General features: G+C 57.2%; 1 protein-coding gene across 1 annotated transcript; it reads left to right on the top strand.

The window, feature by feature from the left end:
* Positions 1-8618: 8618 nt before the first annotated feature.
* WNT6 (Wnt family member 6) lies at positions 8619-20922 on the top strand. The gene is made up of 4 exons (XM_054381172.1): positions 8619-8695; positions 16941-17161; positions 19881-20182; positions 20461-20922. Exons 1-4 carry the CDS (start codon positions 8619-8621, stop codon positions 20920-20922), a joined length of 1062 nt encoding a protein of 353 aa, XP_054237147.1.
* Positions 20923-24629: the final 3707 nt, after the last annotated feature.

The raw sequence follows: 24629 nt of genomic DNA, 5'->3' as shown, positions 1-24629 counted from the left end.
CGTATGCAGCAGGCACTAGGAATTGCTCACCAGGCACCAATTCTGACACTAGGCACTGCACCAGGCACCAAGCATCATATGCCAGCACCAGCTTTCTCTCTGGCACTGAGTACTGCACCCCAGACCCTTTATACCCCACAGTGGCACAAGGCTCACTGCTGGGCACCTGCTGGCCTGAGCCCTCCTGCCCTGTCACCATCCCCTCTGTCTGTCATATCCCTGCTCCTGCCTTGATCCTTCTGCACTGCAGGATGATTCCCCAGGGAGCTGGGTGCAAGCTGTCCCAGGGCCTCTCTCAGTGCTTTCTCAGGGTGCTGCCAACTGAGAGCCCAGATAGGGAGATCTCAGCTTGCCCAGTTACTTGCAGTTGTAACCCAACCAGAGGCAAGTTTTGTTTGTCTTCATGCCAGGTAGAGTATGGCACCAGCTCCCGCACAACCTGGTGCAGGCCCTGCTGTCCCACCTACAAGCAGGGCTCTGCCACGGTGGTGTCCATGTCCATGGTTGCAGGGCATGTCCCCTCCAGCCATCCTGGCATTGCCACCAGGCCCTGATGCCATGGGGACAGGATGCTGCTTCTCCCAAGTGTCACACCTGGGGCAGGCAGTACCATGCCTCTCTAGCAAGATCATCGCAGCACTGATCATTAACCATCTTATCATGTGGTAGTTCAAGGTCCTGAACCTGTGAGGTTTTGTCCCCACATTGGACAGACATCTCAAAGCCCCATCAGTGGCTGTTGCCCCATCAGTCCTGCATCACTAGGATGGAAGGGATGTCTCAAACTGGGCTCCAGGCTGGTGACTGATGTAGTCCCTGGCAGTGGAGCTGGGGTGGTGGTGCAGGATCCAAGCACTCCTGCAGTTTGTAGACACCCGAGAGGCACCCAGGCTGGGACAGCCAAGCGTGAGCGCCTGCCGCCATCTCATGGCTATTTGCAGCCAGCTCTGCAGCTCTCCCTACCCCAGCCGGTCCCAAATCCGAAGCCAATGGGAAAACCCAGTCCCCTGCCCTGCTCGGGCCTTTCCAGCCTGGCACTCTGGCCAACTTGTGGCACTCACTCCCCGGAGCAGGGGGTGCCCCAGCTTGTTCCAGCCTGCTGCAGCTGCCTTTTCCCTTTCTGAGGACCCCATCACCTCTTTCAGTTTAAAACTATTGCCCCTTGCAAAACCAGTAAAAACCACAGGCCCTGGTAAAAAGTCTCCATTTTTCTTAAAAACCTCTTATATAATTGGAAGGCTGCAACAAGGTCTCCGCAGAACCTTCTCTTCTCCAGGCTGAACAACCCCAACTCTCATGGAAGTTATCACAGCCCTCTGATCATTTTTGTGGCCCTCCTCTGGACCTACTCTAAGAAGTCCATGTCCTTCTCATGCTGGAGACCTTGGAGCTGGATACAGTACCCCACGTGGGGGGTCTAAACAGCATGAAGTGAAGGGAGGGCACCACCCCCTTTACTCTGCTGGCCACCCTTCTTGTTTTGCAGTCCCAGACACAGTCGGCTTTGGGGGCTGCAAGCTCATACACTGTTTTCCATCTCCCAATATCCCCAAGCCCCTCTCTGCAGCATTGCTTTCCACTGCTCCCCGGTCCCGACTGTTCTGATACGGGGGCTGTCCAGATCCGGGTGGAGGATCTCGCACTCGGCCAAATTCTAAAGGGCAAATTCTACAAGGGCGGCTTTGGCAGCCGTGGCTTTGCAGGCCGGTCCCCACTGCCCTCGCAGCCCGGCCGAGGTGAGGGGCTCACGGGCAGCTCGGTTGCTCCCGTCTTCCGCCGCTAGGCTGTGCTCCCCGCCCTCGGACCGCGGGCGGCAGCGGGGCCAGACAGGGGCTCTCGGGGCCCGTTGCCAGGGCTGTGCGAGAGGCCGTGCAGGAAGAGGGGGAGGGGGTCGGGGGATCGGGTGAGTCAGACCCCTCCACAGCCGCCCGACGGGGACTTCCGAAGGGAAGAGACTGGGCCACGACATCCGCAGCCGGAGGATGCCGCGGGGAGCCGGCGGCATCGCCAGCTCCAGGGAAGTTCCCTAGTGCGGGGCCAGCCCGGCCGCAACTTGATGACAGGTGGGGCAGAGGCAGGGGAGCAAATGTTGCATTTATCCATGAGCATGGGGAACTGGAGGTGGTAAATTCCATCCTGTGTGTCCCTCTGCCCCAGAGATCCTGCAGGTCTGTTAGTTCCACAGTCAAGTCATCAGATCCAACCTCAAGTCACCAGTGGGACCTGTGGGTGCAAAGGAAGGCACCACAGGACTCTTGCACTGCTCTGGCACTCAACTCATTCACCACACACTGCTTAAGAAGTGCTGCCCTCAACGTGGAGGGTCCTGGCTGCCAGGACAGAAAGATGGCTTCTTTATGAATCTTGTGCAGTGTTACCCAGGAGCTGGAAACTTACCCAGGAGCTGGAAACTTTCCCAGGGCTGCATCAACTAACCCCCCATTTGCCCTCCCACAGGCAGAGTGGAAAGTGGGGTGTCCCAGGGGAGGGCGTCCCCTGACTCACACCAAGCAAAGCCCAGGATATGAGAAGGCTGAGCCCCCGGGGTCCTGGGGACTGTAAACCATCACGCCAGCTGTATGTCATTGCATTGTCACTGCCTGAGTCATGAACCATGCTGGGGCTGGTGGGGCTGCACAAGGGGAACATGGGGAGATTCGGAAGGATGGGGCCAGATCCAAGGCTTGGAGACAGCTACTCTTCTCCTACACAGAGGGTTCAAGTGGGACACTCTTGCCCCTCTTCCAAAGGTCCCCATCCCTTGTTTCCTTCTGTCTGACCCCTCAGACCTGGGCAAGGGCTTGGGAACAACGCAAAGATTTAGAAACAAGAGGTAAATCAATGATCATGATGGTGTTCCTTCACAGACTATGTGGGACTCAGCACCCAGTGGTGAGCTGTGCTTTGGGCTCCCCCTGTTCTGTGCCCCACGAGGCCCAGCTGGGCTAGGACCTTTCCCTGAGGACATGGGAGTGGGACTCTGGAGTGAGCCCAGGGCTGGCGACCCGTTATCATGGGAGACGGGAGGCAGTCCCAGGCTGCTCTCAAGTGGTCCTGGCTGATTAGTGACTTCAAGTGCCTATGGAGTTATTCTAAGTCAAGTAGGGACGAAGAGGGCCGACCCAGGAGTGGCGAGACTAGTGCCGGGTTTTGCTGGGGTGTCCCACATCACCTATGCCCCTTGCCAAGCTTTCTGAGGTGGGTTGGTGTCCCCCAGCTCCAGCTGCTCTCTCTGTCCTTACTCCTCCTGCAAATGGCTGTTTGCTCCAGCCTGAAGCAAACCTGATTTTATCTTCTGACTCCAGTTCCCTTGGCTGTGGGCCACAGTTGATGCCTCCCACACAGAACTTGTGAAGCCCATTCGGAGACCCGTGCACAGAGTGGGCTGTGTACACTACCACATGACATCATGTTTACAGCCTGCAGGGGCCCAAGGACATCCCTCCCAGCCCCATCCCTCCCAGCCCAAGCAGTACGTGTCCTTTCTCAGGCCAGACAGATGGATGTGCAGGGAGTTGGAGCAAGCAAGACTGGACACAGAGCTGTGCCTGCCTGGAGAGGGGTGATTTCATCTTTGCTGCACTGCAGGGCAGTCCCTCCTGGCCTCAGTTTCCCCTCTCTGAGCAGTGGAGAGTGGATGCTGTGAGGGTGCATGACAGCTGTGGCACAAGGTCAGGCACTTGAGTTGTAGTGCAGAGTGAATGACAAATTTTCTTCCTTTGGAATGCTCTTTCCCAGGACAGAGTTGGGTCTTTGCTGCTGCTGCCTGAAACTGAGGTTGTTGTGAAAGTGCAACAATGTCTAGAGCCACAGGGGTTCACTAAGGAGTGCTAGGGCCATCTGTCCTCCCAATCCTATTTCCCTGTTTTCCTTCCCCATCCATCCATCCACCCATCCATCCATCCATCCATCCATCCATCCATCCATCCATCCACACCTGCATGTGGCTTTTTATCTCACAGTCATCTCTCCCAATCCCCCTTCTGAGCTGCCTGTGCATCACCCATCCATTCGTTGACAAATTCATGCATCTCTCCCCATTTTTACCCAAACCTACCTGCCTATCTATCCACCTAGCCTCCCACCCATCTGTCATCCATCCACCCACCCACCCACTCATCTGTCACCTATCTGTCAGTGCCCAAGTGATGCCCAGCCACCAAACAGCTCTCCTTAGGGATATGATAGTGTCCACTTGTGTGCACATCTGTGTGTGTGGGACATGCTGCCCAGCCTGGCCACAAAGGGCAGGGATGTCCCAGGCTATGTCCAGCCATGGGGCAGGGGCTGGGAGCTCCAGCTGGGGGAGGCAGTGGATGCATCTAATTTAAGAACGAGCCTCGTAGTCGCTGTCAGCACTGAGTGACTCTGATCTGGGGACAGGTCCTCGTCAGCTTCGCTCACCACCCACCGACCCGACATGAAAAGGCTCTGTGCCCTGATAAGGCCCAAGACACTTGGCCCCAGAGGTGGGCAGTGTTGCAGTTGAGCCTAGGGGACCCCTGAGCCCTGGCATGGCTGTCCTCAAATTCACCATGACACCGGTACCCTGGGGCTCATGTGTTTGCATTTGTGGGTGAGGTCAGCCCTGGGGTTTGCTCTCTGTTTTGGGTGCTGGATCATGCCATGTGTCACCACCAGTAGCTCCCACCAGAGACACGACTCCAGGAAGGGCTCTGTCCCCATCATCCCCTCAGTTGTCCCCAGCCCCTCCACCAGCCATTACCCTGCACAGGATCCCCCAGCTGTGAGTGGCCATGGATGGCGACCATGTTGTTTTAATAAGATCATTCTCCTCCTGCTGTGAGGTCGCAACCCTCGGCTTATGACATCACAGTGTGCTGCCATGGAGACACTGGGATGTCACAAACACAGCTCTATGACCTCACTGCAGGAGCAGGAGATGGGGCCAACCTGGGTTTGATCGCCAGTGTCCTCGGGAGTAGAGGAGGGGAGGGACGCTGGGAAAGTATGCGGCTGCTGAGCGCTGGGGTGTTTGGGTTGGAAATCACCGCACTTTCCCCGCAGCGGGAAAGGCCCTGCTCCTTCCTTCCCCTGTCCGCTCTCTCCCAGCAGCCAGAGCCCCCCCCGCTGCCTTGTGACTACGGGGCAGGGGGGCTGGGGAAGCAGGCACCCCTGTCCCCTGCCCTTGAGGCCACACAGGGGGAGTGGCAGCTAGAGCTCAGCACAGCACCAGAGTACCATCTTAGGAGCAGAGGGAGGTCGGTGGTGGGGGCTGTGTTCTTGAGCAGGATGGGGCATTGAGGGGTGCTTTGTCCCAGAAGCAGGATGGGGACTACTTGAGGATGCTGTTGCATGGGGTAGGGTGTCCTCTTGCCCAGGGGAAGCCCAACCCTATGCTGTTCATGTGGACATGGCTCCTCTTCACAGCACTCTGCAGCTGGACCCCAAAGCACCCCTTGGCCCTACCCAGCCACCCAACAGCCATTCCTTCCCCATCCCATAACCAGCAGCACCTTGTGGTGACTGGTCCCCCCTGTCCCTTTTGCAGCTCAGTTCTCTATCATCCACACTCTTTTCTTGCCACTGGAGAAACCATTGACTGACTGGGGGGCTACCCACCCCTCCCCGTGCTTCTGCTGCAGGGGTGCAGGAGTGCCTGCTCTCCCTCTGCAGCCCCCATCATTAATTTCCATCAGTGGCCAAGAGGGGCTGGGGCTGCCCAGGGGTGGCCGAGGAACACGGCGCTTTCCCCTGATAGCAAAAATAAATACATTAAAATTCTTGCAGGAGGCAGAAGAATGCAGGACGGCAGGAAAAAATTGTTTTATAATTTGTAATAACAGAAAAGCTGAGGGGTGGAAGGTGGGGGGGAAGCTGTGAAAGGCAAGGGAAGGAAGAGACAAAGGATCAACCCTGGAGGCGAGGTTGCTTTGGGGTGGCATGGTGATATTCCTGTCATCCGTAGCCCTGTCTCAGTGTCACTGCAGTGGCTTTGTCCCCTGAAGAATGTGGCCCTTTGGGTTTTATTGCAGAAGGCAGGGTGAGCAAACTCCTGTGTCTGGGTAAGCAAGCTGTCACCCCTCAGCTGCTAAAGCAGGTCTCAACATCCCTATGCCTCAGTTTCCCCCTTGCTAACGGGGGAATTTTTATGCAACTGGGAGGCAAGCTGGGAGGCAGGGGCAAACCCTGGGCACCCCCCTGGTTCCAACCGCCCTGGCAGAGGCACAAGGCAAGGAGCCCAATTTGCCTCACCAGCCCCTCTTGGGACATTTTGCCACGGGATCCAGGCAATGGGGTGAATTCCCATGTGTGTGCTGTGGGCATCACAACCCACCCCAGCCCTCTCCAGCCTCACATGATAAGGTGAGCTCCTGTGAGCCAGCCGCACCTGCTCACTAGGACAGGGCTCCCCCTCCTCCTGCTCCCCTCTTCAGGGCAAAATCAAAGGGATTTTTCTGCCCTTAGGAAATCAGATAAAGGCTTCTCACCTGCCCTGCGCTGCCTTTGCAAGGAGGCCGGGTGCTAGGGGCAGGGGGACAACAGGCACTTTCAACACGCCGGCAGATGAGCTGTACCTTGCAGAGAGCTGTTGTGGAGCTTTGCCTGCCGGGACTGGGGCCCTGGGCGTGGTGTCAGCCTGTCCCCAGCTTTGGCAGCTCTGTCTCCTCCCCTCCTCCCCAGTAGTTGCCTGTTGCTAACTTTCCCCCTAGTCTGGCGATGATGGGGTTCTCATAGAGCAGGTAGGATGGAGGCTGGTGAGTGACAGCAAAAGACGCAGGGGACCAGACGTGGTGAAGCAGCTCCGACGCAGTGTGCAGCTCAGGGAAGGTCCCCACGACTCTCTGTGCTTCAGCCAAGATGGCTCAGTCTTGGTCACCACATCAAGGGTGCAGACTGTGAGACCAGTCCTGGTGTGGGAGGGCAGGGAAGGAGCAAGTGGGAAACCTCCAGAAGTGGGGGGATTCTCTTACCTCCTGTGCTCAGAATGGAGAGGAGAATCATACCAAGGTACAGATAAAACCTGAGTCATTCATCACCAAATACCGCTGATGGGGAGTGAATATGCCCAGGTGAAGGGGAGAAACTGCTGTTGATGGGGGCAGAAGGAGCAGTGATGGACAAGTCAGGGGCTAGAAATGAGCAGGGGATGGGGAGTGATAACCTCTCAGGAAGGGAGACAGAGCTCAAATCACTACTGGAGGGAGCAGGGAGCTCACCATCAGTAAAGGTACTCTTTGCCCATCACTGGTGGCAGACACCCATTTCCGTTGGGGTAACTCGAAGGATTGGCTGCTCAGTGGGGGTGAGTGCAGAGCTAAATCAGGACCCCCCAGGGAGGTTGTTCCAGCTCCAGGATCCATTGCCCTGATGCTGTAGGGCTGGGACCTGCACCCTCAAGCTCTGCTCTGAGTCACAGATGGTGCAAGAGGAAGCAGAGAGCCAGGGCCCTGGTCTGATCCCTGAGAAATCATTCCTGAGGCTGCTCAGGATGGGGAGAAGCCTGGAAGAAGATTGAGGTGGAAGCCTGCGGGCACCAGCTCCTCCTATGCCCACTACCTCCTAGGCTCCTCAGTTACCTTCTGCCCCAGGCACCTCCTGCTGTCTGCTGTGATAGGGTACTGAGGGGGTGTCTCCTTCCTGGGTCCTGGCTACACCTGAGACAAGATCACCCTAAACAAGCCAGCCCTTCCTGAACTCTTTTCCTGGTCTTTTCACTCCTGAGGCTTGCTCATGTCACCCACCTGTCTGTCCCCCTGCCCCAGGGATGTCTCCCCAGAGGATCTGGAGCATAGGGAGATGCTTGGGTACTCATTCCTTCAGAATCCCAGGCAAAGTAGACTGATCCGAGGGTAGGCAGAGCCATGGAGCCAGGATTGTGCCAGGTCACCCAGTGCAGGGACAGGATCCAGGCAGGGCTCTGTTGGGGGGCAATGAAGGGGTGTGAGGCTTGGGCAAAACCACGACAGAGGTGCTTAGGTCAGGCAGGCGGATGATGGTCAGGTGCCAGGAAGGGCTCTAGGGGCTGTGTCGGGTTTGGCAATGTCATGCCACAACCCCGAGCGAAGCCGGGCAGGTCTGTGCCAGGAGGGCTCCCGCAAGTGCTTCGGGGCTGAACCGGGCTGTGCCAGGTGGGGCTGTGCCAGGCAGCTCCCTGCCAGGTCCCTGGGGCTGCGGGGGACAGGGCTGTGCCAGCCAAACCCTGCTAAAAGAGGTGCACGTCCAAGCGCGACAGCGGAACTCGGAGCCAGGCAGACTGCGTCTGCCTTCCTTCTGCCGGAGGGTGCCCGTGCCCACGCTGTGGCCGTGGCTGCGCGCTGGGAGCCGAGCTTGGCACCCAGGAGTCCCCCCGCCCGGCCCGCCCTGTCCGTCCCCCCGGGCTCCGGTTTCCCTGTCGGAGGCAGATGCTTTCGCAGCCCCGTCCCTCCTCCTCCTCCTTCTTCGGAGCAGCCTCCGCGCCGAGCTCCAGCCGTCCGGAGGTGCCTGCCCAGCCCAGCCCCAGCCCAGCCCGGCCCCGCCGGCCGCGGTGCCCGCCCGCCCCGGCCCGGCGGAGGGAGGCAGCGGGCACCCATCAGCCGGGGCGTCGGCCCTCGGGGCTGCCCGGCACCCCGCAGGGTGCGCGGAGGGGGTTCAACGCTTCCCTCAGCCCTGGCAGGATGCTGCCTTCCTCCCGGACCCAGATGGGGCTCTTCTTCATCCTCCTCTGCCCCGCCAACATCATCGGGCTCTGGTGGTGAGTAGAACATCCCGGGGTGGGTGCCAGGAGGGCGCACAGGATCCCTTAATCTCCAGAGGTGGTCTCTTCACCCTAGCTTGGGGACAACAGAGTACACTACACTGGGGGCATCCCTTGGGTGAAGACCACTGCTCGCTGGCCGGGCAGATCCAGACTGGGAGCACCCTCACGCTGTCGGATTTTGGACACATGGATGTGTCGGGGACAGCAGGCTAGGGGACCCCCAGGAGTAGGAGACACGTAGCTCCTGCAGAGAGAGCAGCAGCCTACCTCCCTGCACCCTAAGCCCACAGCCTGGGAAGGTAGTATGCCTGAGGGGTGGCGAAGGCAGGATAGGGTCCTCTACACACCTCCAGTAAGTCAACTTTAATTAAAAGCCTGAAGGTCCCTATGGTGTCCCTTCTTGAGTCGTGTCTCAGACACGGCAGGGACAAAACCCCTGTTTGTAATGGTGCCTTCATCAAAGGCAGAGACGGTGCCTTGTAGGATTCCGGAGGGGGTGGGGGATTCATTACAAGCACAGAGCTGGGACCCAACCTTGGAAAGCCCAGGTATCTGTCGAAACATGAACTATTTAAATCTATTAAGAATTTCACCCAGCCTGTCTTTATCCGGTTTTAAGTGCTTAGATTCCAGCTCCCTGGCGTGCTGTCCAGGCTATCATTCATTATCTGAGGCTATTCATCTCCACATTGTCACACTCTTTTGACCCCTAAAATAAAGCTCTCCATAAGCCTTTCCCTCCCAATCCCCTGCCTGCCCGCCAGTGATTTATTCTGTGACTCCATCCTCTTCGTTAGCTCCAGGAGTGCAGGGCAAAAGGGGTGCCTTGCTGGGCATAAATGCTGCTGTTACAAGTCGGTTGTATATTGGCTGAGAGTTTGGCCCTGCAGCCTGAGCGTGGTGTTTATTGCTGGGGAAGGGGTTAATGTGTCAGAGAGAACCTTCCCTTAGTATTTTTAGGAGAGGAGAGCATGGTAGGGTGAGCCCTGATGGGGCAGAGTGCATGTGGAGGGTCACCCTGCTCCCTGCCACCCACCTCAGGGTAGCTGTGCCATCCTGGGGCACAGTCTCTCCTACTGCCTGAGAGCTGATGTTTTTCACTGGTGAACTCTCAGATCACTACCCTGCACATACAAGCTGTCCCTTCATCTCTCTCCACTTTCTCTGTTCCATCCTCATCAATACCCATGCAGCAAGACCTCACACCGAAGTTTGTAGCCTACCCCCAGATCCACGGACATCAGAGTCATTCTGCCCATGGCTGGAGCAGGCAGGGGTGAAGTGGGAGTTCAGTTTGCCTTCATTTCAGGGACAGACAGACGACATCAGCAAGAGCAGAGTGCTTGGGTACCACTGCCCCTCAGCTCAGCTGCACAGAGCTGCATCTTGTTTTGAGACTGGGTCCTGCTGGAGCTGTGACCATGCCGTGCATGTGCTGGCAGTGCCGACTTGGGGAGATTAGCAGAATTTGGCAGAGGAGAGCAGGGGGTCAAACTTGTTTGTTCTTCCGTTAAAAAAGAAGAAGAAAAGGAACTTTTAATTTAAGAATAATAACTCTGCTGCACGCAGCACAGCCAAATGCGCCGGGCAATGGAGTGGCTGCAGGAAGATCCTCAGCACGCATTCTGCTTCACCGCAGAGCCCGGGAGCCAGTGAGCCGGGAGGAGCTGATGTGTGAACGAGGCCACCAGCACCACCAAATGGACGTACCGGGCTTCCCCAGACAGGACGCCTGAGCAGCTGGTGGATTCACGAGCTACTTCCCTCAGACCCTGGGATCTTCGGTCCTGGGCTGAGATAATCCCTGTATTTCCAGGGAGCTCTTCCCATGCTGGTGAGAGAGGTCGGGGTGATGCTGGCCCTTTGAGCCAGCTCAGGGCAGGCATCTTTCCATATATTCGTCCCCTCTCCCTGGTCTGTGCAACTACTAGTGTCTGTTGGTTTTGGTTTTGGTGAGGAGGGTTTCAGGGCTGCAGCTGTCTGTGTGCCAGGGCTCCTGGAAGCCCCAAGGATGATGATATTTGTAGAGCTGTTCCTTGATGTCCCTGCCACTGATGTGAATGTACTTTGGTGGCAAGCCTTTGCCTGTGCATCTTTGGGCATGCTAGGCTGCTTAGCCTTGGGGGCATGTTTCCCTAGGTAAGAAAGGAAAGTCTGCATTTCCATGCCAGCCCACCCTTGGAAGCGTTACCTGTGCAGTGTAAGGGACATACATGCAGGGGCTGCCTGTCTGAAGCAATTTTCTCCAATGTTGGTGACAAACTGGTTTGTGACAGTGACATGGCAGAGTGAAGCAGGGCTGGGTCCTGGGAGACATGGTCCTCAGCCCCATGCCAACATGCAGCCAAGCTCAGCCACTCACAAATGGTAACTGCACCTGTTGGGATCCTGGCAGATAGCTGCAGAGAAAAAGAGCTCAGGTGTGATGTACAAGTGGTGATGCCATGCTGATGATGTCATAGCCTGGGAAAGAGCATCCTCCTTGAGAAAGAGCATCCTTATTGTGGTAGGATGGCCCCAGAGGTCTCACTGATAGGTGTAAGAAGAGGCAGAGGGGCAGACACACGGACCTGCCCATGGCAGAGAGGAGCAGGCGATGGACAGTGCCACTTGGAAGATGTAGCATTCAGGTGTTGCCAGTCACTTAGTTCATGCCAGGATGCAGGGAATAAGTCCCCCTTGCTTCCATCAGCCATGTAAAATCTCCTCCTCTTTTTGTGTTTCTCACCTGGCTCCTTGTGCAACAGTGATTCCTCCCTGAGCAGGACAGGGAAGGACTGCCTGGGTCTCCTGGGCTGGTCTGGAGGGTTCAGGGATATCGGGCAGGCAAAGCTGATGTGTCAGAAGCATTGAGCAGGTTCAGGGCAGGGTTGCAGCTTGTAGATTCAGTGTGTGGTTGACTGTGCTTGCAGGGACAGAGGCATTATGGGGATGGGGGTGAGCAAAGGCAGGATTCCTCAGTGCCCAAATGCCCATTGATTCTCCATGGGCACAGACAAAAGCAGTCAGGAGGTGGAAGAGAAGAGTAAGGGGAGAAATCATCCCAGGTGAGATGTGCTCCACTCAAGCTGTGGATCTGAGGGAGCCTGGAGGGATGTACACCTGCCGTATGTCCCCTTCCCATGCATACACATGGGCAGTGTATCTCCAGGTTTTCATGGCACTCCTTCAGAGGAGCTCAGGGGGGACCCATCCACCAGCACCTATGGCCATATCTTTGCTTGAGGGGTTCTGGCCCTATTCTCTCTGAGATCACATATCCCAAGGTGAGTTTCATATTCTGGTGGCCTCACACTCTCCTCTGCTGCCCTGGAGCCTGTAAGGGCAGGCTGGAAGGCCCTACCTGCGTGCCTTGCAGGGAGTATTGTGAATCACCCCCTGGGCCTGCTGATTCACACCCACCACCCCACAGCCCATGATCCCCCACAGTACTTAGTGGACTAATCTACCTGATTGTCCCAGATGTGCCCTCACCCCTGAAGCAGTGCTGCATGGGGAGCGAAACACTTCCCAGTGTGTGAGCCCCAGTCTGGTCACATCTCCCTGTGCCCCTTCTGGAGCAGCTGCTGACCTGCTGGACTTTTCTAAAGGAAAATATTTCCCTTGGGCCCTTTGAGATGGCACCGGCTTCAGAGCTGGGTATTTGTGTCCTCCCAAAAGGCAACTGAGCTTTTTCCCATGCCATCCCTGGTCCCTGCTCCTGGTTTTCTTCACTCTCCCATGGTGACACCCAGCTTGCCGAGCTCTGTCCTATGCATGCCTCAAGCTGAAGGACTTGACTGGGCTTTGCATCAGTCATGAAGCCTTCAAATCCCCCACATGCAGGAGGGTGCTGGGTCACCCCAGTTTCAGCCTCCACTAGCACCCTGAGGAAAGACACAGTGATCAAGGGTGGGTGGACTCCTTTCTTCTCACCCCAGCCCTTCTACGGCTTGGACACAACTCTGGGACCACCACCTCTGCAGGCATGTGCTCCCTCCATCCACCCTGGTACTCACAGCACAAGTTTGGGCAGCTCCTGCCCATGGTGCCTGGCCTCAGCATGACCCTGCAGCTGGCAAGTCTGTGGGTTGACACCATGCCACGCTGAAGCCTCTTACCTTTGGGCAGCATCCCATTGATTTCCATCCCATCCTTGCTAAGGAGTTCTAAGGAGGAGGTCAGGGAATGGGGGCCCTCTTCTCTCCCCAGCTCATGGCATTCCCAGCTCTCTTAATGCCTCTGGTGCTGCTTGGTGGCCAAGACCTGGCTGTGCCCCCCAGGGCGGTGACTTGCTGATTACTCACTCCCTCCATGCACCTCCTGCTCTGCTTTCCACACCCAGCTGCCCCAGTTAGTGGCAGCACCCACACATCGCCCCGGGTGAGGGGCTGGGTACCTGTCGTGCGCCTGCGTGGGATGAAGACGAAGGTGGATGGGTAAAGATTCATGTGTGTCCCCTCCTTGCCCTGTTTGCACAGCTTGGAACGAGCTGTGCTCCTTTTGCATCTGATTTCTTTGCAGAGCTGTCAGCAAGTATGACACTACTGGGTGGGATGCAGGATGATCTGTCCTCTGGGGATGGAGTTTGGCTCTCAAGGGCTGGCATCCTGCAAATCTCACCTCTACAGGTGAAGAAGTGCCTGTGGACTCAGGGCACTGGGCTGGGTATCCAGGCACCCTACATGTCACACCTGAAGGTGTCCAGGGACTGGAATGGAGATCTCAATGGGAGGCAAGCCATGCCCTTGTTGTCCCACAGAGGGATTCCTTTGCCACTTGGGAATACCCAGGCACCAGTACATAATGGGTGAAGACCTGATGGGTCCCACATGAAGCTGGCATGACACAGCCACTGCTTTTCCTTGGGGCTTCAGGACCATCAGGACCAAAGACTCAAGATGCGGTTGCTGTTTGTGAAGGCTGACTATCCTCTTCCTCACCACATAGGTTTGCTACCCTTTCTCTGTTGGCTCCCTGCAAACTGAGACCCCACTGGATCTCATTGATCTTGGTCTGCTGGCATGAACTAGAAGAAGCCCTGCTCTACACCTTCATCATGTCCAAGGGGCAGATGGAGGCTTTGTTTAGGCCAGATCATCTCGCCTGTAGATCATCTCGATCTATGATTTTGGCTGGGAACCAGAATGGGACATGATGGACATGCACGTGAGCTGAGCAGGAAAAGCTGGTGATTATGGTTCTTAGGAGCCCCTGTCCCTGTGGCTGTGAGGGCAGCATCTGGATCACACAGGTTACATCAGTTGTGCCAGTGACTCCCCTTTCTTATGTGTCACTGAAACTGGGCTCAGGCTATAGCTGTGGCAGCTGAAGAAGTGACAGCAGTAAGTTGGCAGGAGGTTGCAGGTGTTCTTCTGTGCCTCAGTTTCCCCTTTCAGCAATGGGGGTTGTCTCCCTTGCATAGAAGTGCTGGAAATCAGGTTGGACAGTGAGACTCACCATCTTGGCTCCTTTTAGGCTGAGGTGGGCAGTTTTGGCAGCAAGTGAAGAGCACCAGGGACAGAAGAGAAGAATGTCACCAAGCTGCTGAGCCTGACTGGGGGCTGTTGGGCAGGAGGCAGCAGGGGGCTGGGGTGTGCTGAATGGGTTGGGGGAGTCAGGCTGGAGACCTGGTTCCTTCACCAGGGCAGGGGGAGGAGTGCCCGGCAGCAAAGGTGGGGCACCTTAATTGTAGATGCGGGAGGCCTTGGAGCAGGACAAGCTCAGGCAGATCTGGGCCCCGCGCTGGAGCCCTTGCCAAAGCAGTAGCAGTTTGGCAGCATTTTTCTTGCCCTTGTCTCCCCCCCGCTCCTCACCCCCCCCCAAACCCTCCAAAGCAAAACAGCTCTTGGGCTCCCGGCAGCCTCCCCGTGCCAGAAAGCAGAGCCCAGCGGAAATTAACATCGTGCAGGACTTAAGCAGCCCACCCCATGCCTCGCCGGCATGGCCAGCAAGCCCTCACATGCTCCCGCTGGCTTCACTGCTGCCCAGGCCATGGGTCGGGACCCCCGTGGTGCCGGTGAGCCACCCACCACCCCCCAGCCCCGCAGGGCTGAGCTCCTCTTCCCAGCCTGATCCGACGGGCCGGGGTGATCTGCAGTTCAGCATTTGATCTGATGGCCCCCGGCGCCTGGCGCATCCTTTTTATATGAGTACAAAGAGTCGTCTCCTAATGAAAGTCCCGGCCCAGCTCCTTCTTCCCCACCCCACTGGAGCAGGGCCAAGCCTCTGCTGTCCTTTTGGGGATGTCTGGAGACTACGGTCCCCAAGGAAACCAAGCTTGGAGCCCAGCATGGAGGTTTAAGTGCGCATGTGGTCATCATGGGATGTGACTGGACAGGTTTGCTTGTGGTTTTCCATGTGGACCTCAGTTTCCCTACCAAAGGGGAACCTGTGCCAACCTGGCCACAGCCCCATAAGCTTTCCCAACTGCTCCATCCCTTTGCAGAGGCAGTTGTACGTCATGCAGAAAAGTGAAACCTGCTGCCAGAAGCAAAGGGAGATAGGTGCTCCCCAGCAGCAGTGTAAACTTGCCTCAGTTTCCCTGATAGAGATCACCTTTCCAGGCTGCACCTCTTGGTATTGCTGTATAACCCCTTAAACCTCCAGCCAAAGCATAAAGAACTCTTTTCCAGACTATGCAAGAGGACACATTCCCCATGAACCCAGCGAGATTTTGGTGGCTGGGAAATGAGGGCAGCTTGGGAGTCTGATGTAGGACAGCAGAACCCTGACAAGACTGTGAATTTCAAAAAAGGGACTTGGAGGGAGTTTGCACCACGGTCAGAATGGCAAGGGAATTCCAGCAGCCTGGTGTCCTGAACACAGCTTCCCTGCTGTGTGAGAGTGAGAAGGAAACCCAGAACATAGTTAAACACCAAGATTCAGCTTGTGATTTTTCAAGCCCCTGGGGCTTGGCCAGACTATAAAGATCTGGATTTGGAAGTTGTAGTGCAGCTGGTGCTCCCCAGTGAGCAGGGCTGCCAGCAGCATGGGTTGCCTGGGCTCAGCTCCCCAGGGGACCGCAGGAAACATGGCCTTGCAGTCCTTGGGTGTCCCAAAGTGCTGGGGGATGCTGAGTCCAGCCTTGGGGTCCTGTATGCATCCACACCCAGGAAAAAAATATTAGTGGGCAAGACAGACTTTGAGCCTGTGGGGGTGGCTCTGGACGTGAGGCAGGACTGAGAGGGTCTGTGTTTGTGGTGTGCTAAATCCAGGTGGGTCACGGTCTCTGCACCAAGAGATGGGCTATGTGGACAGGAGACTTTCAGCATGGTGTGCCTGCTCTCTGCCCATTGCAGCACTGGCATTGCCCAGGGCAGAGCTGGAGCTTTGCCCATGCCAGCATGGGGCAGGATGTTGGCAGGCTGTACAGCGGCACGAGCCGCGCCGTGGAGGGCACTCCCGGCAAAATGTGTGGGGAAAGTACAGAAGTTTCTGTAGCCAGCAGCATTCCAAGGAGTGTGGCATCGTGCTCAGACTTTGCCTCCTGGTCTGGAGAGCCAGGCACCTTGCTCTAGCTGTGCTGGTGAGGAGGAGCTGCCTCTGACATGGGCTCAGCTGAGACTTGCCCTCCCGTGCTGGCATCAGCTGGGCTGGTAATGCCACCTGCATCCTTCTCTCATGTGACCACACCCACTTGTGGCTCCATTCCCCTCAGGGTCAGTTCACAGTTATGAGGAGGTGAGCATAGGAGCCTGGCAAGCAGCCAAGGGGCTTTATTGCCAGCAAGATCACTAATTTCATCTCCCATGAGGCAGAGCAGCAAGCCCCCCAGAGAGGGGGAGACACACCAAGAGTGCTGGCTTGGCTCCCTGCTGTGCCCACAGGGCTTTGGAAGCTGCAGCTACACCAGGTGAAGGCAGCTGTGTCAGGTCAGCACCAGACCTAAAGAGCTGAGCAGCACAGCATCTCTGCCACATGGGACACCATTGTAACCCCCAGTGATGTCCCCAAGGGCTTCCAGGCATAGAGTGGCATGTGCCAGCATCATCCTCCAGCCAGCCCCAAAGTGGGATCTCCCCAGTCATCTTTGCAAGGTACTCCCTGGGTGCTGGTACGCAGGTACCACCCCACAACTTTTGCCTTGCCCTGCCTCCATACCTTTCCCTGTCCCCTTGGCACCCTGGCTCAGCAACGACCCTGCACTGCCCTGCAGCCCTGCTCTGTCCCTGGGAGCAGATCTGCCCATGCCCATCCCTATCCTGGTCCCCCCCGGGTTGAGGTGCTGGTTTTGCTCTGCTCGCTGTCCCTCCTGCAGGGCAGTGGGGAGCCCCCTGGTCATGGACCCCAACAGCATCTGCCGAAAGACAAAACGGCTGGCAGGGAAACAGGCGGAGCTGTGCCAGCTGGAGCCGGAGATCGTGCAGGAGGTGGCCAAGGGCACCAAGCTGGGCGTCCGAGAGTGCCAATACCAATTCCGCTTCCGCCGTTGGAACTGCACCAGCCACAGCAAGTACTTTGGCAAGATCCTGCAGCAGGGTAAGGCCAGCGCTTTCTCAGCCTCCCATCTCCCAGAAAGCCTCCAGCCACCCAGTCACACACCTCCCTGGGGACTCCTGGAGCAGAGTCTGGGCATGCAAACCTGTACCTCTGTGTGTGTGTGTGTAGGGGTTGCTTAGTGCTCCCCGGTGCAGTCACTCTGAGGTTTTACTGCCGGGACATGTCTCCCTGTGTTGTAATGAAGCAATTACCGATGCTCCCAGACAGCGCGGGGCTTCACAAAGCCCAAGAATGCACCCTCGTCTGGCAGTGATTTACTGCTCCCCCTGGGACCCCGGGCTGTGCTGGGGGAAGGGGTCTGGGTGCGAGGCAGCGCAGAGTCATGAGGAGCTGCCCCTTGCCCCATGGGTGCCTGCAGACTCCCCCTCCTACCCTTGCAATGAGCAGGAGCGAGCAGCGCTTTCCCCCTGTCCCTGTGTCCATGGTCCCTTCGTGGGCACCCTGATGTCACCCCAAGGGAGAGTGGCACAGTGGAAGGGATGGATGTGCAGGTCCAAGGGTGTACCCATGAATCTGTAAGGATGGGAAAGCCCTGCCACACTCCCCAGGGAGAGAGGGTGGGGGCTGGATAGGGAAGAGGGGGGGGGATGCTCAAAGCACCTCAGGATGGAGAGGCACTTAGTGGGTGGTGAGTTTAGTCCCATCCCTGTTCTCATGTTTATCCCTGTGCTGAAGAAAGCCCCGATTGCCTCAGCCTTCACGTGTCTTGTTGAGACAGGTGGGTATGCCCTTGGACACTGCAGGGGGGGATCAGGGCAGCCTCCCTGTGGGCATTGACAAGGGCAGAGTGCCCTGGGCACCCAACAGCTGAGGGTACCAGTGGAAGGCAGAGCTGAGGCCCCAAACGCTGGCCTGTGACAGGGAGTCAAGCTCATTTAAGCAGCTGATTTTCAAGTGTGGGTTTTCCTCAAACACAAGTATGTGTATTCACTTGAGGGGCAAGAGTTAGGGCCCACAAGTGTTTCTCCTGCCTCTGGACTCACCTATTTTCACATTGGCAGTGAGGTGGGTGGGATCTATGCCAAGCAGAGCTCCAGGCTGGAGGTGGGGCTGTGCCAGGATGCCAGGGTCTGACTGGGTGATGAGTGCATGATGCTGGTGGATAAACTGTGAAGTAACCAGTGTCAGCTTGGGTTGGAGACAAATTCATTAGGCGTGGGGATGCTGAAGGAGCTCCTATGTTCAGTGGAAATGAGCAATGTCCTGGTGATTCTAGGAACCTCTGGCACTCTGAAGATGTGTAACATCCCAACTAGAGGTGTGGAGGTGCTCAGGGCTGCATCATGGGTGTTAGAGGCAGAGAGCTTGCCTTGCACTGAAAGGTGCCAGCAGGCACCAGTCTCCTGTAAGAGAAACCGAATAAACCATCCCAGTATTTTGGGGGGTGGGGGGGTGTCCCTGCTGCCATCGGAAGGATGGTTCAGTGGGCTCCAGTTCCAGCCATGGCCTCCTTGGCACAGCTGTGGCTGTACTCCCTTCCCTCCCTGCTGCTGTTGCCAGGCATGTCATGCCAGGGCAGGCTGGCTTGGAGGCAGCCACGTGTCTGGAGGAGCTGTCAGAGGAGTGGCATGCCCCCAGGGCTCTGGCTGGCACGGTGGCATGGGGACCTCTGCCAGCTGCGAACTGCCCATCGAGCACTCTGTCAGCCCCGGGCAGGAGCAGGTGAGTGACTGTGTGCCTTAGAGGGAGCAGGAGGGCCAGGGCAGGGAACACCCATCCATGGGGTGGCACTGCTGGAAAGGCTCCTGTGTGCCTAATTCCCACCAACAACATTAAGGATCAGGTGCTTCATGGGCTTGTGGTGGACACCCTCATGGAGCCAGTGCCCCTGAGCTTCTCTTCTTACAGACTGCCCAAGTCAGAGTGCTGGAGATGAAGGGATGGGGTGACCCCTGAAGTACACCTTCCACTTCATCCCCATGCCCCAGGCACTCTCTGTGTGTCACCACCCTGGGCCAGCCCTACCCTGGCATTTGGGTGGGCAGGGATTTGCCTGGCAGAGGACAGGGGGAGCACGGGAGCCCCAGGAGCAGGGTGCTGCACCCCTGCTGCCAGAATCCCCTGCTGGCTGCGGCTGCAAGCGGCAGGTCTGGGCAGGGGAAAGATGCTTGGAATTTGTGTCCTGGAGCAGAGAGAGGCAGGAGCAAATACTAATAATAAATAATCCTGCAGGGTGGAGGCTGTGCCGGTGGAGGGAAGGGGGCAGGGAGCTATGGGGAGAGCGGGCAGCACAGCTTCATCACTGCTGCCCTGCAGAGGGGTGAGTGTCACTCACAGTGGGTGTCCTTCTCAGCACTTCTCTTCAGGTGCCAAGCCTGCGGCTGGGGACGGGATTTTTACTGCTTGGTGGGACATAGCAGGGTAGTGTGAGGAAGCTGTGGGTACCACCTGATCACTCAAGACTCCCCCTGCTCTCTGAGCCACTCTTTCCTATGGGGCAGCACCACTGGAAGGAGAGGCAGGAGATTTTTTGCCCCTGGAACCCTGTGGCTTCTGCACATCTGCTTGCAAGAGAGATCTCCTGTCCAAGGCAGCCTGCTCCTGGGTGGGTACGTTACAAGGGAACGGCACTAAGCATAGAAGAAGAGAGAGAAGGGAAGGTCCAAGCCTCCACGGGATGTTGGTGAGGGGATGCCTTGCTTGCAAGAGCATTTGGCAGAGCAGACCTTGCATCCTGGCACTATTCATTCTCTTACAGATATCCGGGAGACAGCCTTCGTGTATGCCATCACGGCCGCCGGGGTGAGCCACGCCATCACGCAGGCCTGCAGCATGGGTGAGCTGCTGCAGTGTGGCTGCGAGCTGACACGGAGCCGGGCTCCCCCTTCACCCACGGCGGGTCCAGGCACAGAGGGCACAGCCTGGGAGTGGGGGGGCTGTGGGGACGATGTGCAATTTGGCTATGAGAAATCTCAACAGTTCATGGACGCCAAGAGCAAGAAAGGCAAAAATGACATCCGAGCTCTTATTGACCTGCACAACAACGAAGCTGGGCGCTTGGTAAGACCCCCGCACTCCCTGTCTTCCACAAGCATCACTCGCCCCGTTGCCCCACCCAGCTCAACCTTCCACCTTTATCTCCCCCAAGCCATGATCTACACCAACTTTGAGTGAAACATGGACACCAAAGACCTTTGCAGGTGCTTTGGAAACTTACCATGCCTCCCCACCAGCACCCTCCCCCAGGCCAGGGCAGCACCAAGAAACAGGGCTTGGACTGTGGGTGCTGGGCAGGGATGTGGGGGACCAAGGGCTGAGCATCGGTGTCTCTTCCCCAGGCAGTGCGCAGCTACATGAGGACAGAGTGCAAGTGCCATGGGCTCTCTGGCTCCTGCACCCTGCGGACCTGCTGGCGGAAGATGCCCCATTTCCGTGAGGTGGGGGACCGCCTCCTGGAGCGCTTCAATGGTGCTTTTAAGGTGATGGGAGGCAATGATGGGAAAACGCTCATCCCGGTGGGTGACAACATCAAACCTCCTGACAAGCAGGACCTCATTTACTCGGCCGACTCCCCTGACTTCTGCTCAGCTAACCGTAAGACAGGCTCGCTGGGCACCCGAGGCCGCATCTGCAACAGCACAGCCATGGACACGAGTGGGTGCGACCTGCTGTGCTGTGGGCGAGGGCACAGGGACGAGACGGTGGTGCTGGAGGAGAACTGCCTGTGCCGCTTCCACTGGTGCTGCGTGGTGCAGTGCCGCAAGTGTTCTGTCCGGCAGGAGCTCAGCCTCTGCGTCTGATGGCCTGGGATCAGGCAAGGACCATTTTGGGGGGGCCACCCCCAGGCTCACACTGTGGCCTCCCTGGGACAGAGACAGGCTGAGCCAGTGGCAGGGATGGCATGGGTGAGCCCAGCTCTGTGCCCTGGGGAGTCCTTGCTTTCCTGTTGGACAGCATGGGGCTGCCTGGCGTCCCCATGGTCCCCACAGTGGGGGCTGTGGCGCAGAGCTTCCTCTAATAAAGATATTTAAAGCTAATGTGGCACAGCGCTTCCTGAGGAGGGCTGGGAAGTGCTGCCACTGTGCAGGGGTGTGACTGGATGGAGAGCTGTCCTGCCCCATCTGTGAGTCCCAGTCAGCTGAACTCCCTCCAGCCTCCTGTTGGTGCTGGCCATGCTGGGCCCCATGGCAGAGCCTGGCTCATTTTTCATCCACTCTCTGCTTTTCTCCACAGCTGCAGAGCCAGAAGATGAGTCTGGATGAGGGCAAGGGCTCTCCTGCCCCACTCTGCAGCCCCCAGGCTGGGTGGGTGCTCTCTTCCCATCATCCATGGTCACTGCTGCTTTGGGATGTCGGTCTGTGTCCCATTGCCATCTGACTTGGGATGTTTATGGTGACCTGCAGTTCATGGTCCCTCAAGCAGGAAGTGTAGCTAGCTGCTCTGACATCGTGCTGATGGGCTGTGAGTTTTTTGAAGGTATCTTCTGTTCTTTTCACTTTGTCTTCAGTCATCATTGCTGCAGTCCCTGCTGCAGGGCCTGGCATGGAGAATCCCCACATAGCACCGCCACTGATGGCTTGGTGGCATGCTAGGCATTCACTTTGCATGCCATAGGCAATATGAAGCCTCACCTGGCTGTCAGAGTGCCAGGCATGTCCTGGTAATCTGATCAGTTCATGCCCCTTGTAGGCAAACAGAGTGAGGAGCAATCTTCCTGGCTGCCCATAGGGCAGGCTGCCATCGCTCTCCTCCAGAGGCTCCAGGGATCTCTGATGGGGATCCCTTCTGTGCTGCAAGAAGCCTGCAGGAACTGGTTTCTCCAGCTGTACCTAGTGTGTGGGTTTAGGTAACTGCAGAGGGGAGCGTGTGTGCACAGCTTCCACTCAGCTGTCAGTGCCACAGTGGTCAGAGGACTGACCCTTTGAGGGATGTCAGCTGAGTCAGAGCCTGGGCAGAGAGGTCTGTGCTCCTGTTCCTACCCTCCACACTGTAGCAATGCATAGTTGGGGGGCTTTGCCTGTCTGCTCTTCTTTGAAAGGGCTACCAGGGCTCTCAGCCAAGGCAGGCAATGTCCCCCACACTGGGCACTGCCAGGCAGGGCAGGAGGAGAACTCACAGTGCTGGTCACCCTGCAAGGCAAGGAGAGCTGCAGTGGGGTGCTGCTGATGCCCATCAGTGAGTTCCTCTTTATCCCTGGGGAGCAAGCAAGGAAGGGCAGGGGAAGCAAAGTCCTGGTGAACCATTAACTTGGCACAGAGAGCACTGAGGTGGGAGCCTCTAAATCTGTCAGCTTCGCAGCTGGAAATTCCCTCCTGGCTTGCTCACAGCAGTGATGGGAGAGGGGAGGCACACAGGGCTCCCGGGAAATCCCAGCCACGTGCCTGCCTGCTCATGGAACACATGGGTGGGTGTGAGTGGGGCTGGGTGGGTGGGGGTGAAGGTACCTGTGCACACAAGCAGCTCAGTGTGTGTGCACAGGCAACACGTCTGTGCACGTTCATTACCACATGTGTGCGTGTCAGCTTGTGCACACAGCCAGCACCGTGCCTGTGAGCCCCCCGTGGGTGTGCAAACAAGCTGGCCACTTGTCTGCGTGAGCAGAAACACAGGGCAAACCGTCAGCATGTGGGTGCTGGTGGCCCCGTCCCCATGTGTGCCTGGCTGCAAGCTTGTTTGCATATGTCTGACTGGGCTCCTGGAGTTATGTCTGTGACAGGGACGACATGTATGGGTGCTGGAGGGTACTGTGGGAAGGGAGCTGCAGAGATGCAGAGTCTGTATGCTGGGAGATGTGGAAACCCACTGCACAGGCTGAGCAGATCCCTATGAATTAGAAACACTGGAACACTCCTCAAACCCCAGGTTGCCCATCCTTCTCTGGAGCCTGCCTCAGTTTTCACACTGGACTGTTTCATGCTCCTGGCTGCATGGACATAGCTCTGGATATCTTAATCAGGGACAAACCTTGGGGAAAATAGGTAATTCTTTTGAATAAGGGATCCAACCTGTGTCCTCTGACAGATCACAGCTCCTGAAGGCTGGAGACCACAAAAGCCAAAAATGTGGAGAAGGAAGAAGATAGAAGATGGAGCTAGTGCAGGGGCAGCGGGCTGTTACCTGGAGAGAGGGACGTGGCCACTGATTTTGAGATGACTCCTCTGCACTCCCAGCGTAACTCCAAGTGCCTTGCTTAACTGAGGAGGAGGGTTAGCTCTTGTGGGAGCTGTCAACCCCCTACCTCTGTTCTCTGCTGTCACTGGGCTGGAAGAGCCAAATGCAGTCCCATAGTAGCCAGGAGAGGCCCTGGTATAGGCAGGTGATACCCATAGCCAGTCAGGGGCTGGATGTGATTCAGTGATCTGGAGAGGGTTGAACTACCAGGCGAGTCCCCTAGCAATCTCCCAGCTCACCGATTCCCTGGCAGTGGCCTCCACTCCCCAGATGTCCAGGGGCTTCCTAAAAGCTCCCCGTCCACTAGCACCCCACCCCAGACTCCAGTAGTCCCTAAGAGCATTTTCCTAGCAGCTTCCAAGGTCCCTAAAAGTGCTCCAGCAGTCCTCCAGATTCCTAGAAGTTTCCCCAGATCCCTAACAGCCCGCTATATCCCCTTAAGAATCCACAGCTTCCATCCCGGGGTGGGGGGGCAACATCCCTTGCCGTCGCCGTGGCAACCCGGGATGCAGGCCGGGGAGGGCGGTGCGGCAGCGGGCTGCCGCCAGGGGGCGCTGCGGCACGGCAAGCGCGGCACGCCGGGGGAGTCCGGGGGTTGTGGGCCCACGGGGGACACAGGATTGAGCATGGAGGAGTGTGCAGGGCATATGGGAGTGGGCATGGAGGGCTGCGTGGAGGTGTGTATGGAGTGCATGGGAGTGGGTATGGAAGGGTATAGTGGGGAGCATGAAGGAATGCATGAAGGGTGGGTACTGGTGTCCACGTGGGAGTGCATCGGGAGGGGGGTGTATAGGAGGACATGAGGGCAGGAGTGTGTAGGGGTGCACATGGGCAATGTGCATGAATGTGGGTGTGCAGGGGAATGTCCATGGATGTTCCAGGGATATGCAGGTGGCTTGCTTGGGGAGATGTACCTCTGTGCTTGTCTGCGTGGGGGATGTATATGTATGGGTGCATGTGGGACTGTAGTCAGGAGAAGGTGCATTGGAAGTGTGTGTTTGCAAGAATGTGTGTAAGTATCTATGAGTAAGAATGAGTCTTCACATTTCCCCCCAAACTTCCATCCCCATGCTCTTCTGGGTGGTGCTCAGACGGGACTCAGCTTGGGGAAGGGCTGGTGGGAGCCAGGAGTGCCTGGGGTGGCTGTGGGAATGCCACGTGTAGCTGGGGAGTTCGGGGGGTGTAGTTGTACACGTGCATGCCTAATGCAGATTCCTGCTTCTGGGAAGTTTACATTGCAAAACTTGCAAAATTTTCCCAAGGGAAAAAGAGGAAGTTTATAAAATGTGGTTAAAAAAAAAAAAAAAGAATTCCAAACCTTTGTAACATTGATAGC

Source organism: Indicator indicator, chromosome 5 (assembly GCF_027791375.1).
Source record: "Indicator indicator isolate 239-I01 chromosome 5, UM_Iind_1.1, whole genome shotgun sequence".
Lineage (NCBI taxonomy): Eukaryota > Metazoa > Chordata > Aves > Piciformes > Indicatoridae > Indicator > Indicator indicator.
This window is presented reverse-complemented; position numbering and strand designations above follow the sequence as displayed.